Genomic DNA, 18,376 nt, shown 5'->3' with positions numbered 1-18,376 from the left:
GGTGTCTAATGAAGTACTGTCACCTCATAGACACATGAAAAACTGGAAAAATACAAAAATTGTGGCACTCCATCTTTAAACGCCATTAACAATAAAGAGACAATATGACGTAATGAGGCACATTATGACGTAAATGTTGCCATTGTCAATGGCGTTTACAAAACAAACTAAACAAACTAAAGACAAACATTAAACCTGTGTATAGGAGGGGCTGGCGCCCCTAAAAAATAGCTGATGTACAAGCTCACCATGCCTCGTGGTGAGCTTGTAGATCGGCTATTCTGGGCGCAGGCACAACCATTGTACGGCGGAGTGAGCCTGTCCATTCCTCACGCGTCATGCTGAGGCGTTTTCTTGCTTTAGTCACCCGACGGAAGATGAAAACATCTGCTTTCTTATAATACCACGGCTCTTTGTTAGGCGCTGGTCCCCAGCGACGGGTGGATGATAGGAGGTGATGAACATCACAGTGTGTCTACTTGTATCCACTTGTGTGGGAAAAATGAACGTCTCCTTATTTGTTCTCCTTGGCCAACATCTGGCTTTCAGGCATGACGTCATGTGGCAGGCTGGCAGCCAAGTCTATGGACTTTTAATGTTTGTCTCATTCATGCTCCCCCAAAAATCAGCAAGCCCCCAAAACATCTGCATGCCCCTCGTGACGTCATGTGGCAGCAATTAAACATGAGAATCAATCAAACATATATGTTCATCATGATAAAAGGCGCCCCTCACTTCACACAGGTGTCATTTTTGAGGGGCGCTAGCCCCACAAAAATGTCCAGCTCTTGGTGTGTGTGCAAACACAATCTTTGTCCTACACAAACATTACATGCCATTGACAATGAATGTACAATTTTGAGTGTTCATGTGAAAAACAAACAAAACAACTTGTGATTGTCCGGAATGAGATTATGTTTATGATGATGTATGAATAAGAGTGCCCCTCACTTCACACAGGTGTGATTTTCTTATATATATATATATATATATATATATATATATATATATATAAATACGTACATTTAAAAATATATATATGTATGTATTTATGCTATAAAATTTGATCAAATCCTTTGTCAAAGTTAAGGAATAGATAGCCTATTTTCTCTCTGTGTCATTGGTTAGAACAAAATGATCCGGTTATTTTTGCTACGGGCAAAATACATTATAAATAAGTTACAAAAGCTAAATAAATGTTCTGTGGGAAAGGAGAGAGGGGGGGGGGGGGGGGGAGAGAGAGAGAGGGAGAGAGAGAGAGAGAGAGAGAGAGAGAGGGAGAGAGAGATCTTACAGGTGTCGGACTGGGGTAGCCTGTATGGAACAAACAAAGCGTTGCAGTGAATTACCACTCGCCACTCTGGACAAGAGCGACCAACAACTGCAGGTCCTTCAATGGAACGGTGACAAGAAGTGTATCACAAGTGTTTTCTGATGCTTACCTTTTGAAGTTTGCGTCATTTATGCTACAGTTTGCTACCTGTGCGAGGAGCTGGGTGTTTTTCCCCATGAGGATTGATAAACTCTCTAATCACTTTCTGGACATCTCCACGCGTACAGCTGTGCGTCCTCGTTTGGCACAGTCTTTTGGTGCCTTTTTGGTGGGACACGTCGCGGACTAGATTGTTTAACGTTTAGCGAATTTTAACATCCACAAATAAAGACAAATGGTGAGTGGTGTTTTATTCCGTTTCTATTTTACGATATTCTGTCTTCTTTTGTTTTTACACTTAATTGTTCAGATTTTGTTGCAAGCTACCGCGCGCACCCAGATAATTTCTTCTTATTCTGATTGATTGAATAGCCTACCCGTATTAACAGTTTTACATTAATGATTGTTGTTAAAAGGATAACACAACAAGCCCTATTAGGGTTATTCAATCCATTAAGAATGTTAGTCAATATAGGCTACAGTAGGCTACATGCAGTAATAAAATCACTATGAACAATCTTAAATAAATAACGTTGCGTACATTTCATTATCTATTTTCTGTTTGTCAACGTTTTGCATTAGATTAGTAGGCCTACCTATTTATTATATTCATATGCCCACTGACATTATGCCCCCCCACCCCCTCCCCGGGGGGTCAAATGTAGCCTATGTGTCCTCACTGTCCTGAATGTTTTCTGTCTTTTCCCCAACAGATAGAGCAAGAGGAGGAATCTCCAATATAAAAACATCAAGCTGATAAAGGTATTACTATCTTGAAACCAGCACTTTTTCAAACCAGGACAGTGGACATGCAATAAAAGTAGGTGGACGTACAATGACGTTGACAGGAAAAGCCACCTGAATATGACATTTCACTCACATCACACATTGGCCATCAGTGAGAGATACTCATGAAGTGAAATCCTGTGTTTAGGAGACCCTCAACGCGAGAGAGATTATTTTCCCTTGACGTAAATTATCCTTCATTAAACAAACAACGAACGAACATTGCCCCCTCCCCACTCAGCTTCAATGAGCAGAGTTTGGCACCTGCCATGGTTTCAACACACTTTTAATAAGCTCTGGTTTCAAAACAAACCCTCCTGCTGCCATTAATGGTTTCGCTTTGATGTTGAAACGAGGACACACTGAAGTGAGCAGCTTGATGAGATGAATTATGTTTCATGTGCCACACGTCAAACCAAATCTAAATCAGATTTTTTGCCAAGATCACGTCAAACATTTAGAGCTTTGATCTTTTCATTGGCTTCTTGAAAATATTTGGTCACCTTCTCCCTTTTGACCCTAACTAGTTGCGTCATCCCACCATCGGCTCTGGCTGTCTGCCGCCTGGCGTTTTCCTTCATAACTTTACTCTGACGCTGGGACCCAGAGAACCTCGTCCCCAGTGCTGTCCCGACAGTGGCCCCGCGACACGCCCTCCACAGTCCTCTCCGCGCCTCTCTCCACCTGTTTCATTCCACAGTGTTTCACTGAGGGGCTCCAACCTGGCCGGCACTATTCCAGCCAAAGGGGAAGAGGATTTCCTGACGCTGGCTGCCTCGCGGCTCAGCCGCAGGAAACGCGTCATCGGAGCGGCCGTAGGTGTGGCCATGGTTCTGGTGCTGCTGGTGGCCATCCCCTTACTGGTCCACACCACCAAAGGGGGCAGCGCCGGAAGCGCAGGGACCCGGTACGAGATGCTGGGCAGCTGCAGGATGGTGTGTGACCCTTACACCACCTCTCAGACTGGCCAGGAGCTGACGGCCGTGTCTCCACCTCCCCAGGATTACTCTGGGCGGAAGATGAAGCCCGGGCTCCGGGGACCCCCGGGCATCCCCGGGCCGCAGGGAGCACGTGGAACCTCCGGAGAGCCGGGCAAGCCGGGGCCGCAGGGTCCTTCAGGCCCTGGGCCCGGCGGCTATTCTCCCTCCCTCTACACCCCTAAGATTGCCTTCTATGCAGGGTTACGTAAGCAGCACGAGGGCAGCGAAGTGCTGAAGTTTGACGATGTAGTGACCAATGTGGGTAACTACTATGAGCCGAGCACTGGCAAGTTCACCTGCCCTCTGCCTGGCATCTATTACTTCACCTACCACGTTCTGATGAGGGGCGGTGACGGCACCAGTATGTGGGCTGATCTGAAGAAGAACGGACAGGTCAGTATGTGTGTGTTGTGTGTGTGTGTGTGTGTGTGTGTGTGTGTGTGTGTGTGTGTGTGTGTGTGTGTGTGTGTGTGTGTGTGTGTGTGTGTGTGTGTGTGTGTGTGTGTGTGTGTGTGTGTGTGTGTGTGTGTGTGTGTGTGTGTGTGTGTGTGTGTGTGTACGTAGTGTGGGAGAGAGAGCACATGCATGTGTATGCATTGTATGCCTGAGGAAGACTGGGGCAGATGTGTATGTATGCAGACACACAGAGATGCCCATATATATATATATATATATATATATATATATATATATATATATATTCCCCCAGTGTTGACCACCCCTTCAATGCCATTGACTGACATTCACCTCTGTAACATTGAGCACTTCGGATTCACAGCACACATCGCGTGCAGCCAACATGCCAGCCGGAGAATGAAGTAGCAATCTCCCTCCTCATTAGGGGAAATTCATGCACTAAAGTGTCAATCTAACCCATGAGAGTGTAAGAATGGATCCTCACGGCACGGTCCATTTTTACACCCTCGGGTTTAAATCGACACCCAGGATTGCGCAGTGTACAAATATTTGCATTCCTACATGCGCCGTACAGTAGCAAAATGACAAGTGGCAGGAAGCATCGCTGCCAAAAGGAACAGTCTAATTAGTAAGTATCATACACAGAACTTGATTATCACCTAAACAGAACTGCAAAAAGAGCACGGGAGAAATGTCTGTCAGTGTGCGGAGTCTGCGGACCAGTTCGTTTACACCTCAGCCTAAATAAATAATGAATGTAAAATTGACAGTGCACTCATCCACTCTCTCATTCCCCAGACACTAATTAAAGACAGAGGGGCTGTTCGAGGAGGTGTTGGGGGATAAATCTCAGGGATTTCGACGTTTGGACTCAAAACTCGAGAAACATTTTCCCAGTCACTTTCTACATCCATGGAGGACTGGAGTTGCACACACACTTCATGCAGACCTTAAAGGGGCATTCCACTCATTTTCAACATTTTACTATGTCATTAATATACCTTAGAGCTGTTGTGTGGAAATAATAAAAAAGTCCCCCCATTCTGTGTTTCCTAGAACTGTAAGTATGATTTTTTTCCCCTTCAGATCTCCAGTTCTAGGAAACACAGAATGGGGGGACGTTTTTTATTATTTTCACACAACAGCTCTAAGGTATATTAATGACATAGTAAAATGTTGAAAATGAGTGGAATGCCCCTTTAAGACAGACCTTAAGACAGAGTGACAGACCTTAAGACAGACAGACAGACAGACAGACAGACAGACAGACAGACAGACAGACAGACAGACAGACAGACAGACACCTTTAAGTTTATGGTGTATTGATCACTGTGTGGATCAATCAATCAATCAATCAATCAAACCATGTGACCATGGCCATAAAGAGCCATGTGCTGGTGTAGGTCTATAGTTGTACCACATAAACAGGTGCATTACATTTCGTTGCGGTCGGGAGGAAACCTCATAACTCCATCTTTGAGGTTTTTTATTTTTTTATTGCATACATCAGTGCTATTGAACACCCTTTACGTCTGTGTGTTGTTTCGAAAATATTGAACCAATGGAAAGTAGTAAAAAGTGCTTTGGACAAAACCTCTTAACTCCATTGGACCCTCAAACTGTATGCTAAAGCAACTAACTCCACCACCTTTCTCCCTCTCAAGGAAGTAATTGACAATAAATAAAGTCACAACACCAACTTTGATGAGGCAGTATTGCTTTGTTTTAAAAATATGAAGTTTTCTTAATTTCCCGAAAAATGTATATTTTTCATTTCCTGAAAAAGGAACATTTTGGAGTTAGGTGGTTTCCTCCAGACAGCAGAGATTTGCATTGCATTATTTACATCTACATCTGTCGTGTTCAATTTGCTAAAACATAGTTTGTGGTGTATTGTTAGCCATTATTTGACTACATACTCGCAAGATTACAATGGTGACTGTGTTTGAGGCGGCCTGTCCGATGTCCTATATTGTCATTCAAGTCATTCAAACCTGCTAAATCATTTATAAATCTTAGATTGGATCCGCTGAACACCAGCTATGCCCTCTTCTTCAACCCCTCCCCAGCTTGTTCATTGATTCTCCATTAATTATCTTTTCACTCAACTCAATTATTTAACCTCACCCAGGTCCATATTATGCCCATCAGGAGGGCTTCTTAAACAATTCTGTTAATCAAGTGCTCTCACCTAACAGGACTCTACTCAAGGAGAGCCACTAGTTTGATTTTAGGTGGAAATATGTTGTAAATCAAATGCTGCACAGTATTTGGTGTTATCCTGGAGCCCCACGGCAGGAGAGTGCATTGCCCGAGGCCATAAAGATATGGGTGTTTGTCAGTGTCTGCTTTTTACTAAATGTGTCAGACAGTTTGGATTCCTGACTGTAGAATAAGACTGCATTTTTGTCCATTGCTGTCGATGCCTTAAGCTTCATCAAACATTGACTGCTCCCAAGAATAAAGATAGAAAACCAAGTCCCAAATGTGCTACTGCCATGCGTGCACTTTGAGTGGTGCACCTATACAGATAAGGCCAATTCATTGAGATAGTTTGCATATCTCCTGACCTTTTTTTCATACAATATCCGAGCACCTGTCTGTCTTTGTCCCTTTTTTGCCCAAATATGGAGTCCAGGCCAGTCTATGATGTCAGTACTGACATCATGTTGATGACATCCCGTGGGGATCTTTTTGAGCGGTGCTAACCACTCCAACATGTGACTTTGTGTGTGTGTGTGTGTGTGTGTGTGTGTGTGTGTGTGTGTGTGTGTGTTTGTCTATTAGTCAGTAGCAGCACGGTTACTGTGGTTACTGCATGGGGGTGTATGGTGTCTATTAGTCAGTAGCAGCACGGTTACTGTGGTTACCACATGGGGGTGTATGGTGTCTATTAGTCAGTAGCAGCACTTTTACATCATCATCATGATAAAAGGCACCGCTCACACAAAATCACAAGTGTGTTTTTTTGTGTATCTGACTAGTCTCCATATATGGTCATTTCCATGAGTTTGTGATATTACAGAGCGATGTCAGAGCGGGACATTATCAGTGACACTGGAAAGATTTATATAACTGTCTGTGTGCCAGCCTGGCCACCAGATTAGTCTCCATATATGGTGGGCATGTTACATTTGCGATGCCCACCGTCAACCCAACTTCTACCCCACAGGGCAATCTTAATATGCGATGGGAGCTATTTGGCAGCCATGTCAACAAGACTCACTGGGTATATCAGCATCTAACAGGAGAGACGGGACATGACAGTGATATGCTGAGACATCCACTACATGACAGTGAAAGGAAGAGCAAAGGAAGACAAGTGAGATCAGGGGTGTGGAGGAGAGGAAGATAAATGACTTAATGGCGGTATAGAGACAGTAGGCTGGTAGACGAGGCTTTTGGGAGGCCGCTGGTGAAGGCCGCGTGGTGAGATCAGGCCCGATGACCAATGGACACCCACTCAACATGTCAGGCTTGACAAGTGATCAAGGCTGCATGCCTGGAGTATGAGAAAATAGGTCTAGACTAGTCGTTTCCAAACTGGGCGCTGGGACCTCCAGGGGGGTCCCCAAATTATAATCTTTTGGGTGGGGGTCCACAGATGCTTAATGTGAAATGTTGTTTTCTCACTCAACAGTAAACAAAGTGTATACAGGGTATCTGCACATTTCTAAAATTACAATTTGAAATATCTTTTTAATACCAAATTGTCAAATATTACGTAAGATGCAAATATTGTGAAAATAGACGATCTACAAAGCTCACAATGACTCATAGTGCAAAGCTTGTAGTTCGGCTATTTTCAGTGAAGTGTTCCTCAGGGTGGGTGGGGTGTTCCTCAGGGTGGGTGGGGTGTTCCTCAGGGTGGGTGGGGTGTTCCTAGAGCTTGTCAGGGTGGGTGGGGTGTTCCCACTTCAGATTATTTTGGGGTGTCGTGGCCTGAAAAGTTTGGGAACCACTGGTCTAGACGTTGGGTTTATGCCTCCGTTGAGCCATTCTCTGTTACTGTACACTGACAAACAGCACAACAATCAACCCTATAGGATTCCCCCAGAGAATATTTATATTTCCCATATAGTTCCACCTGTATTTATGCTAATAAATCCATCTTGACTATGTGTTATGCATGGTTGAAGTGTGGCTGAAACACGGCAGATGGTGGCAGGTGACCTGACTGTAGCGTGATGAGACAGCTTCAAGCTCTGAGGGAGGATGTACCGACTGTGGCAGCTAGGCTTCCATGTGATTCCTGTAGATCCATTACCTATTACATCTCACTGAAATCCCCGCTCGCTTGAGCCTATATCCGCTCACACCTCAATCTAGCGTTCACAAATCGCTGTGGAATGACAACGCGTTAGGAGTCAGGAGGGATTTGTGATTGAAGGGTACTCCACACCTCAGGCGCTTTCATGTTGACAGTACAAAGAAGCACAATTCCACTCGTGTGATGAGTCATGACAACTTTTTTTAACACGGACACACTGCATTCTTACTCAACAAACAAGTCTGATTGATTGATTGATTGAAAATTGTATTAACAGTTTGCAGAATTACAGTACATTTCAAGCACAAACTCAATACAAAGGCTGTTAACTGTGAGTGGACGACCCAATTAAGCATTACACTTGTTTACAACAGGGTCCACCATGTTCAATTCATCAAAACATTTAGAGACGTACAAATAGACACTTCTATATAGACAAAGAACAGTACAGGAATTCATCATAATGGAGGTAAAAAGGGAAAAGAAACATATACAGTGAGGGGAAAAGGGGGGGGATTCAGATTTTACGGGGGCCAGTTTCGAATTGCAGCCATCCGTAGGTGCCCTTTGAGAGCGGTTTTGAAGGAGTCAAGGGATTCGCATGTCTTAATGACCGTTGGTAGGGCGTTCCACATTTTGGTGGCATAGGAGCGAAAATAATTTAGTCCCTTGTTAGTGCCGAATCTGGGTTGTACATGGTTCGTTGCACTCCCTCTGGTGTTGTGGGTGTGGACTTAGTTAGTCATGTTAATAAGCCCATGTTGATTACATGGCCTTCCATGGTACATTCACTGTTCCTTCCATGGTACATACACTGTTGTGAATCAGATAGGCCTACTATACAGTATGTGGCTAACTAGGCATGTGATGTCAGTTTATCTGTGACGGCTTAATCAGATTAAAATGATGTCTTCTGCAGATGACTTTAATGTTGGGTTTAATAGATTCTCCGACATCCATTTACATGTGTAAAGGGACTTCCCGTTGCTGGCTCTGCCGATGATAATGTATACTCTATAATTGTTCTAAATACTAGTGATTTATCATTGGAGATATAAAAGGTGTATACTACTTAATATTCCAGTTTGGTTGCAAAGGTTATTAAGTGAGCATGGGACTATGCTAATGTTGGTATGCTTTATAAGATGTCAGAGGGGTAATACGTCATGCGTATTTTTTTCAACAGAGCATTTTCTCTACCCCTCATTAACTTGTGTTGGCCTGTTCATCTCTTAATTTATGGTCCCATAGTGCTTCGCTGTGTATATATTTGGTATTATGAATACAATATACAGAGTAGACAAATAGTTAGACATTATACTGCCGCAGCAGCTCCGATGTAATCTCTCCCTTGGTTTTTCACCTGTCATAAGCTCTTTTAATAGATCAGTTAAAGGTCAAGCTATTCCACACAGTAGTGTTAAAATGTCATCGCTTGTTGTAATGACCAGTACCTGCATTAACTTCCCCAGTTCAGAGTCACAATGACATGCCTGACCTGAAAATTAATTAGCCTTTGAAGCAAGGAGCAGCAGGGAGGCATTCTTTCTATGACTTTGCGAACGGTTGGTTTTACAGACAGAGGATACGACATCTTAAAAAGAGTGCCTTTGAAAGACTTACTTTGTATTTATATCAGTCAACTATACTCACATAAGTGAGATGTTTTCTTTTTTTGCACTATAGGCCAATGGCTATAACATGAAATATCAATAATAATCTGGGGGACATTTCTATACTACAGTAGCTTGTCTCCATGTAATCCCTGTTCCCCCAGAGGAGAGAGAAACCCTATTCAATAAATATTCTATTTCCACTGCCCCAAACCCCCCTCCCAAAGCCTGCCATGTGCCGGGGTCCCTTAGGTAAGTTTAACAGCTACTTTTCTATTGTCTCCGCTCTAAGAGGTCAGTATATCACAGCGAATGAATCCTGTCAGTTTTATTACCAGTGGAGCACAGCACCATGGATAAAAACAAGACTTCATATACCCTCACATCTCCCTGGTCTCACAAAATAGCCTCGCTTGATCAGTCCGTTACTCTAGCCCTCCTCCTTCCTCTTTGGCCCTTGTTTTTTTCCCCTCACTCTTCTCTCTCTCCTTGTCTGTCTTTACCTCCCTGCCTCTGGTCCTATAGACAATGATACTGCAGCTGCCCACATCCCTAGGCTATAACTCTGTCCTGTACAACCAGCCACCGTCGGTTCTCCCAAGTGTGTTTCACACAGCAGGCCGTGTGTAATGAAAGCGCCAGGGGAGAGACAGAATTCTGCTTCAGGCGAGCCCTGGGGGGCCATGCCTAACGGCTCACAACCTTACCACCCAGTCCCAGGATCACCTCAGCCAGCGTACCGCCTGGTTCATATGGAGCATAGTTACAGTACAAGCTCACCATGTGTCACAAAACATCACTATACATTGTGAGCTTGTATGTCTGCTATTTTTGGCTATGGCTCTCTTGCACTTCTTTGTCTAGTGCCCGCCTCAATCTATGACTTGCATCATCCCTGTCACACATATGAGAGCTACAACATAACTAAAGTACATCAGCAAAAGCACCGATCATCATACATTTACCAAAGAATGTGACTGTATTGACATGGTGGATATTCGTTTTAGGCTATTTATTAAGGAATCTGATTGTGGCCTGATGCATTCTGTGCTGAGATGCAAAGTTTGTCTGTTTGGCCACCATAATGAGCCGTTGAGCAGGTTGACATATGCCCAGTGTCAATGGGAAGTCACAACATCCACATCAGTGTCAGACAGCCAGAGATGCAAATGTGATATTGGCTGTTGCCACAGATGTCAAGGAGAACGACAATATAACCTTTCCAGATGACAATGGATTGGTGTTGTCATTTGAGAGAGGGTCTTGTGAGGACCTAAGAGAATCCTCCTGGTTTTATTAGGCAGATTGGATAACACGCCAAGTGCACCACATTAAGCTTGAGGGAGCAAATAATTGATTCAGTTGTTTTGTTTATACAGTATATGAAGCTATTAACCACAGAAAGATGTAGTGCTTATACTCCCCAGAACCTGAGCTCTAATGAAACAGAGTTGTTTCATTAGATTCATTGCAGTGGAGCTATAGCTGTGGTCAGTTTTTACCATGTGGTAGCTGGGCTGCGAAGCCCCGGGAGAGAGACCACCCCGCTCCCTTAATCAATCTGGTTTAGAGTGGACAGGGACACGCTTAACCGCTGGCCGCCGACACGCTTTATGTCGGATGCAGCATCCGTGACCTGCATCTCATTTAAACAGACCTACAGATACTGACCCGGCAAGGGAAAACAACTCCGATGCTGAACAGTACAGGCACCGTCGTGTACTATATACTGTGTGGAACTAGGGAGAAAGTGGGGGGAAAGTCACAGTATTTCAGAGTTGCTCTATAATTGACTGTTTTTCAATTGGCCTGAGCTCACCCGGGAGAGAGAGAGCACCCCAGAGTGATTGGAGTGACATGACAGTAGTTGAGTTGCAGATGATATTCTCCGGGTGTCATGGAGATGTGCGTGGCTTGTCTGGTCACTGACAGAGATGGAGTGCTCCCAGCATGGATGGACACAAAAACCAGACACAAGGCCACTGATGGTTGACATGTGTCTGATAATAGGCGTTTGTATATCAGGATTATTGATGCACCCTTATTTTGGAGGCTGTTAACCATGCAGCCTAATGTATAATGACACCTTATTTTTGCATTTACTGAAAAAACGGCATGGCAATTTTTGCACGGTAATGAAAACAGGCTGTTCTAGTCATTCAGTTAATTTACATTTTTGTTTAAAAGTACACAACTTTTCTGTATTTTATAAGCTCTACATATAGCATGTAATTAATTAATGCTCGTACATTTGGAGAAGGTTACACCTCTCTGAAATCATTAAATGAGGCATCTCTGTAGCCTCCGCTTATTGCTTGCGAGATTTAAAGCCTGTAAAACAGTACGCGGACAATTCCGCCATATGTGCACGTGTGCTTAAATGTCTACATGAGTAAACCCAATTAAATGTGTTAACAAACAAGTAAAGATCCACTGCCACTGGGTCAATAACACCGGCCTTGCAAACAGCATGCAAATGCAAAACCGTCTGACTCCAGCACAGCTACTCAATATCATGCATATTGAGTTGGCCGAGGATCATAAGCAACAGGTCAATAGCCACACAAGATGCTGTTGCTGTTTCTAGCGTTCGCTTGCTTCCCTGCAGACAACCTGTTGTCCCCTGTGAGACTGCTTATCTCTGCAACCCAATCATTCTCACTCGGTCCTGGGCTTCGAGTCCTCGGCCACAGCAGAGCTGCTTCGCCTGATCAATACGAGATGCTATGGTCGTGTTCTCAGTCTTGCCAGGGGGGCAAAGGTCACTGCCCCAACAATGTTAATCTCACATGCAAACCTGTTCAGGTGGTGATGTCACAGGCCGTTAATGGCTGCTGATGACCGAGGCAGAGAAATGATAGATTACATTAAAGATTGAGCGATGTGGTCTCAGTTTTACTCAGTTGTGCGTGGGTATCGTGCACCGGAAATAGCAATTCTACAAGTTTACAACGCGGCGCACATGTAAACTTGTCAATCTGCATTATACATGTCAATCTGCTATAATCCATGTATAAATCGGACTGTAGGAAATGTCGTTGTAGGAAGGGTTGGATTTCAAGAAGAACAGAGGACAGGGCTGTTTGTTATGGGGACTTTGAGTGGCAGCGTGACATTCACAAGTGTTTGCTCATGTCCGTCCACGTTCTAATTGTCTCCCCTGCGTGTCCCCCGTGTGTGTGCGCGACAGGTGAGAGCCAGTGCCATTGCTCAGGACGCTGACCAGAATTACGACTACGCTTCCAACAGTGTCATCCTGCACTTGGACGTGGGTGACGAGGTGTGTGTGCAGCTGGACGGAGGGAAGGTGCACGGAGGAAACACCAACAAGTACAGCACCTTCTCCGGGTTCCTCATCTACCCGGACTGAGAGGCGCCGAGCCGAGAGGAGCAAGGAGTGGTTTGGTTTGGGAAAGCAGCAAGATGAACAAAACACAGACCAATCCTGAGTGTTCATTCGACACAGAGAGTGTAAAATAACACTCAGGATTTCACAGTGTATGCATGATGTACACCTACAGACACAAAGGAAGACAAACATATGCACATGCAAACAGGCATACCCGCGCACACACACACACAAGACACACAAGAAAATGTACACACAGATAGGACAAAAAAGGTGTGGAGTGAGCGTCTTGGAATTGTGTTATTGAGCCAATCATCCAATCAAGTGCATTTATTGACCCCCTGGTGAGTGTAAATATAATTATATCCGTTTCAGATTGTGTACAGTGCAGTACAGGTGCACATTATGATGCACGTCACGGCTCTGAAATAAAATATTCTAAAATGACGGACATTGTGAAAACTACATATGACTCACTCACTCTGTCCATTAATCTGATGCAAAGCTGGCATTGAGGATGTCAGTCTGGCATCTATAAACATTTAAGGGTGTAAGTGATATCTTATTTATTAGCTATATAAAATAAGTGTCCAATAGCTCTATATTCCAATTACGCACTAATTGTCATCATTGCGATGGCTTTACAGTAACACAGGTCTCCCCGTCTCTTTAGTAAACAGGAAATATATTTTCAGGTTGGGATACCAATTTTATCCAAATAGGGGAGAGAACTCGTACAAGATTATAAACAGGTGAAATTGGAAGTGATAAAACCAAAATAGGAGATAAAATTGTAACTGGGACTCTATACAATTGAAGCTTATAAATGATCTTTGTAGGGGTTCTCTCCCGATTGGATGAAATAGGTATCTTGTCCTGAAAATGTAATTTCTGTTTACTAAGGAGCTGGAAGGATGAGGCGACCCCAGTTACTGAACAAACACTATCGCAACGATTAGGCCTTCTATCATAACAGAGCTTTAATTTAAAATAAAATAACGTAACATTTACACACCCCGTTAACTCCTGTTACTCATCACTAAACTGTAAAAACGCTGAGTGTTCTTAATTCAGACTTAAATTAACAAAACCACTACTGTATCAAACATGCTACATGCATCACAGCATCACTGCTACAGATAGCTGCTTATAAAAAAAACATGTTTGTCGATAAACATGAACAGTTGACCAATCCTTTCCTATTCCAGTGGACATCACACGGCAAGTTAAAAAAAACACAAAACGATACGACGACACATTTTATGTTGAGTTTATGAGTTGTCTGCGTGATGAAGCCAGTTGTCATGACCAAGTGCTTTATTGACGTTTCATGTGTGCCAATGAGTGTGTAATTTATACTGTCCCACCACGCCAAAAACAGCCACTCTACAGGCTCACGACGCGTTGCGGTGCGATGCGTTCTGAGCTTGTAGCTCTGCTATTTTCAGTGCGGGACACCGTCGTATGGCTACGTATAAATCAGGCATAAGTGTATGAACGTGAGAGTGTGTGTGCATGAGTGAGTGGACCTGGACAGTAATGTTATGTAGATAATGTATGAGATTATGTGCTGCATAGAAGCGACCGTTGCAGTGTTTTACGGACATTTAAATGTTGTACAGTAAATAAATTACAGACATGATTATTATTATGCCACCATACCAACTTAGTGCATTATTTTCAAGGACCCTTTTCCTTTCAAAGTGACATCTTGTGTATAAAAACTGTAATCTTGGGATGGGATGACTGAAATGCTATATAGATTGAATAGAGAATTGCTATTAAAAAATATAATATATATCAACACTCGTCATTAGCTGTTCTTACGTGTTTTTTTGGGAGGGTCAAGGGAGGTCAGTATTTACTGTAAATGTACAGACTACAGACTCATCTGAGAAGGCCCGTCCTCACCCCACACATTTCAATTTCTTTATTTGAGTCCACATTTATAAAATACATTATCAAGGGCACAAATACTTTCAGTTGCTTCTGATATCCCACGCACTCGAAACATCATGTGCTTGAGTCCAAACAAGCCCCAAATGTACAGAATATAGGCAACACATGGACTTAATCACAGCCAACATTGGTCACTTCAGTCGGTCATATTACCAACACCGAAAGTAAATCATGGGTACAAAAAGCACCTTCTCTCTCTCTCTCTCACACACACACACACACACACACACACACACACACACACACACACACACACACACACACACACACACACACACACACACACACACACACACACACACACACACACACACACACACACACACACACACACACACACACACACACACACACACACACACACACACACACACACACACACACACACACACACACTAAAATGGAAAGGCTGGGTGCATGAATACAACAGGCAGGGAATGGAGGACCAGAGCCACCGTCCGCTCCGATATGGATTTCCAATGTGTCTTAAGGCACTGCCCAGGCAAGAAGAAAACATGAATCTATTGATTTTCTCCAATAATATTCCCCAAGTGCCCCAAAAATAGACTATACAAACAGTATGCTCAATTACAACGTGATCAATCGCACAAAATGAATAGGTTGTTCAGTGTTTAACAGGCTTATAACTAATTAACCCACTAAGACCCACTGATGCCTTGAATGAATCTGTATAGATCTCCCACTTGCAATATCTTTCAAAACACTTTTTTTCAAAAGTGTTCAATTTTTGAACGAGCCAACAACCTAAATGGCACGAATGCTTTCCCGGTTTGAATGGCTTAAAAATAAAAAATAAATACACACTGCAGGCAACAGGAAAATTAACTGTAGGGAATCTCACGTAAAAGCCATCCGACAGTGGAATATTTCAATATGACAGTGGAGTTTTCTTTTTTATTTTAATATGCTGTGCATGCCACGGCCCGGCCACGTATAGCCTACTGTACATACATATGGAACATTGTCTAGTTAGATGTTTTCTGGACACAATGACCTGAGCATTTTATGGTAAATGTTCACTATACATATACATATATATATATATATATATATATTTATTTATTACTTTTTTACATAACAGATCTATTAGAATTTCATTTATACGTCTACTACCTTATGTGATAATAGTATATTAATCAACATCCATTTATGGATGACTATTCTTTAATATACCCTTTCCCAGTAAATTCAAAATGAAATGTAGTGATAATCTTTTAATTACTGATTTAGCCATTTCAGTCATTTTGACTGATTATAGGAAGTGAATTTACTCTGATTATATATAATTGATGTATTGACACCAAATCATGGTACTCTGTTTAATCTGAGGAAAACGGTTCACTATACTCGTCCAAAAAAGAAATCATCTATATAAAATAGTAGAATTGTAAGTTTAATTTATCATTTTCTCAGCTGTTGGTTTGTATAGTTCTATACACTGCTTTTTTGATAAATTGCTGTAATTTATTTTAATCAAACTAGGAAAACGATCATACATTGCTGATAGCATCTCCATGTAAAACAGATTGGAGTTGGACAGCTATTTAACACTACTGTATATTTAGATTATTAGCAGTCTAGACGAGCAGGGAAGTGGCACACTGGCACAATAATGTGCAAGTGGGTAACCTGTTGAAGCTGTTCCAATTCTATAAAAACATATCCATCCAATCATTAATTCCAAGAGCCATCCATATTCATGATTCTACTTGTAATGGTCCCCAAATCCTGGAGAAAACAACATATAATCTCCAATTCTCCATGTAAAACTGAGTGGATGTTGAAATTTGCTACCTGGATCATCGGCGTAAAGGAGGAGGGAAGTGTTTAATTAAAGTTGCAAGTTAATGGCATTCTGGACTTAATCCATTGAGACCTGGAACGCATCCATGTCACGTAAGCGTTTAACCACATTAACCATTAAACCGGGAACCCCTTTTGGTGTTTTAAACATTATGTTATAATTTAGCTATTGAAAAATAGCAGATCTACAAGCTCATAGCGCGCCACCGAGTGGCGCGCTATGAACTTGTAGATCTGCTATTTTTGAAAAATCGTTAAAATGTGCCTCAAATCTTTCCGAAAATTGTCATGATTTAGAAAACTTTTTTTTTTTAATTTCAACGTCAGGCCTGAATGGGTTAAAGGCTTTGGTGTATCTGTTGCTTTTGAGAGGAGGCGGCGGTGGGCTCTGGCTGTGCCGTGCCGCGCCTGCACTCATCTCCCTCGGCCTCTTTCCTGGCAGATTCCAGTTGAAAGTTAATTGGACGGGGAGATGGCTGAAGGCAGGCTGCACTGAGGCCCATTAGTGATTCCCTCGTCGAATGCAGAGCCACGAGGATCACAGACTCACAAATAGGCGGATTAAAATAATCAATAGACTTGACTTCCATCGAACACGAACACACACACACACACACACACACACACACACACATATAAACGTGCGGCGCACGGACAGAGGGGCATTCGCCGAGTAATTAGTGGACAGCCTATTCAGCAGTAGACTGTGATACTGCCTCCGGAACCTTATCTCACACATGCATCAGCCACACACACAGCCCCAGTGGCATCTAATGAGGGCAAATAGTTGTGGTTGCTTGTGAAGACAATGCAGAAAAGGTCAGAAAGCCACTGAACAGCATTCTCATGGTCACAGCCTAGCACCATCACCGAAATTGCAGCATGAAAATGTTATAATTACATTCTCTCTCAGTTCACATTCACTGCTACATTTACCCAACAGCATTTTAGTTTGTATAATTTACTTTTTCAACAACACACATACAATATCTCTTCTCCAGATTGTTTATACTTATTTTCAAATGTATGTACTATAGGACCGAGTGCAGTTACTGGAATTTTGCAATGGCATCGGGCACTTACTGAAGGCACACTGCCCTCTCCTGTCAACATGAGAGCTGTACAAGTACATCCATTTGATTTTGATTGGACTTTACTTTTATTGTCCCCTTGGGGGAATTTGTCCTCTGCATTTAATCCATCCCAAGGAGCAGTGAGCAGCCACCATGCAGCACTCGGGGTCCAACTCCAGTTGCAATGCATTTAATCCATCCCAAGGAGCAGTGAGCAGCCACCATGCAGCACTCGGGGTCCAACTCCAGTTGCAATGCCAGTACCACCTAACATGCATGTCATTTAATCCATCCCAAGGAGCAGTGAGCAGCCACCATGCAGCACTCGGGGTCCAACTCCAGTTGCAATGCCAGTACCACCTAACATGCATGTCTTTTGATATGGTTAGAACCCGGAGGAAGCGTAATGCAAACAAACATCGGTGTGCATGCCAATACCACACAGAAAGGCAACAGCTGCCAGGGTTCGAACCCAGGACCTTTGCTTGGAGTGTGACGTAACAATCCTCATAACCTTTACGTCACCATACTGCCCATCCATGGCTTTTGGCGTGCTTGCATAGTCGATGTTAAAACAAATATTTACATAACACTATCTAGCCATATTCAAATGGAGGTATGAACACATCTTTCTACGTCTGTTAATAGGTCCGCTTGGTCAGGAGAACTAGAT

At 43.0% G+C, this 18,376-nt stretch overlaps 1 protein-coding gene across 1 annotated transcript; it reads left to right on the top strand.

Annotated features, from left to right (window-relative positions):
- Nucleotides 1-2,747: 2,747 nt before the first annotated feature.
- Nucleotides 2,748-14,585, top strand: c1ql4a (complement component 1, q subcomponent-like 4). The gene is made up of 2 exons (XM_079520807.1): nucleotides 2,748-3,591; nucleotides 12,689-14,585. Exons 1-2 carry the CDS (start codon nucleotides 3,046-3,048, stop codon nucleotides 12,866-12,868), a joined length of 726 nt encoding a protein of 241 aa, XP_079376933.1. The 5' UTR covers nucleotides 2,748-3,045; the 3' UTR covers nucleotides 12,869-14,585.
- Nucleotides 14,586-18,376: the final 3,791 nt, after the last annotated feature.

The sequence above is a fragment of the Electrona antarctica genome, assembly GCF_951216825.1.
Source record: "Electrona antarctica genome assembly, chromosome: 2".
Classification (NCBI taxonomy): domain Eukaryota; kingdom Metazoa; phylum Chordata; class Actinopteri; order Myctophiformes; family Myctophidae; genus Electrona; species Electrona antarctica.
Note: the sequence above shows the minus strand (reverse complement) of the source record. Positions and strands in the feature narration are given on the sequence as shown.

Excerpts from the sequence above, each read along its gene's own strand:
- c1ql4a (XM_079520807.1), top strand. The coding sequence starts at position 3,046 with ATGGTTCTGGTGCTGCTGGTGGCCATCCCCTTACTGGTCCACACCACC. Across the intron at positions 3,592-12,688 it reads ATCTGAAGAAGAACGGACAG|GTGAGAGCCAGTGCCATTGC; the intron begins GTCAGTATGTGT and ends TGTGCGCGACAG.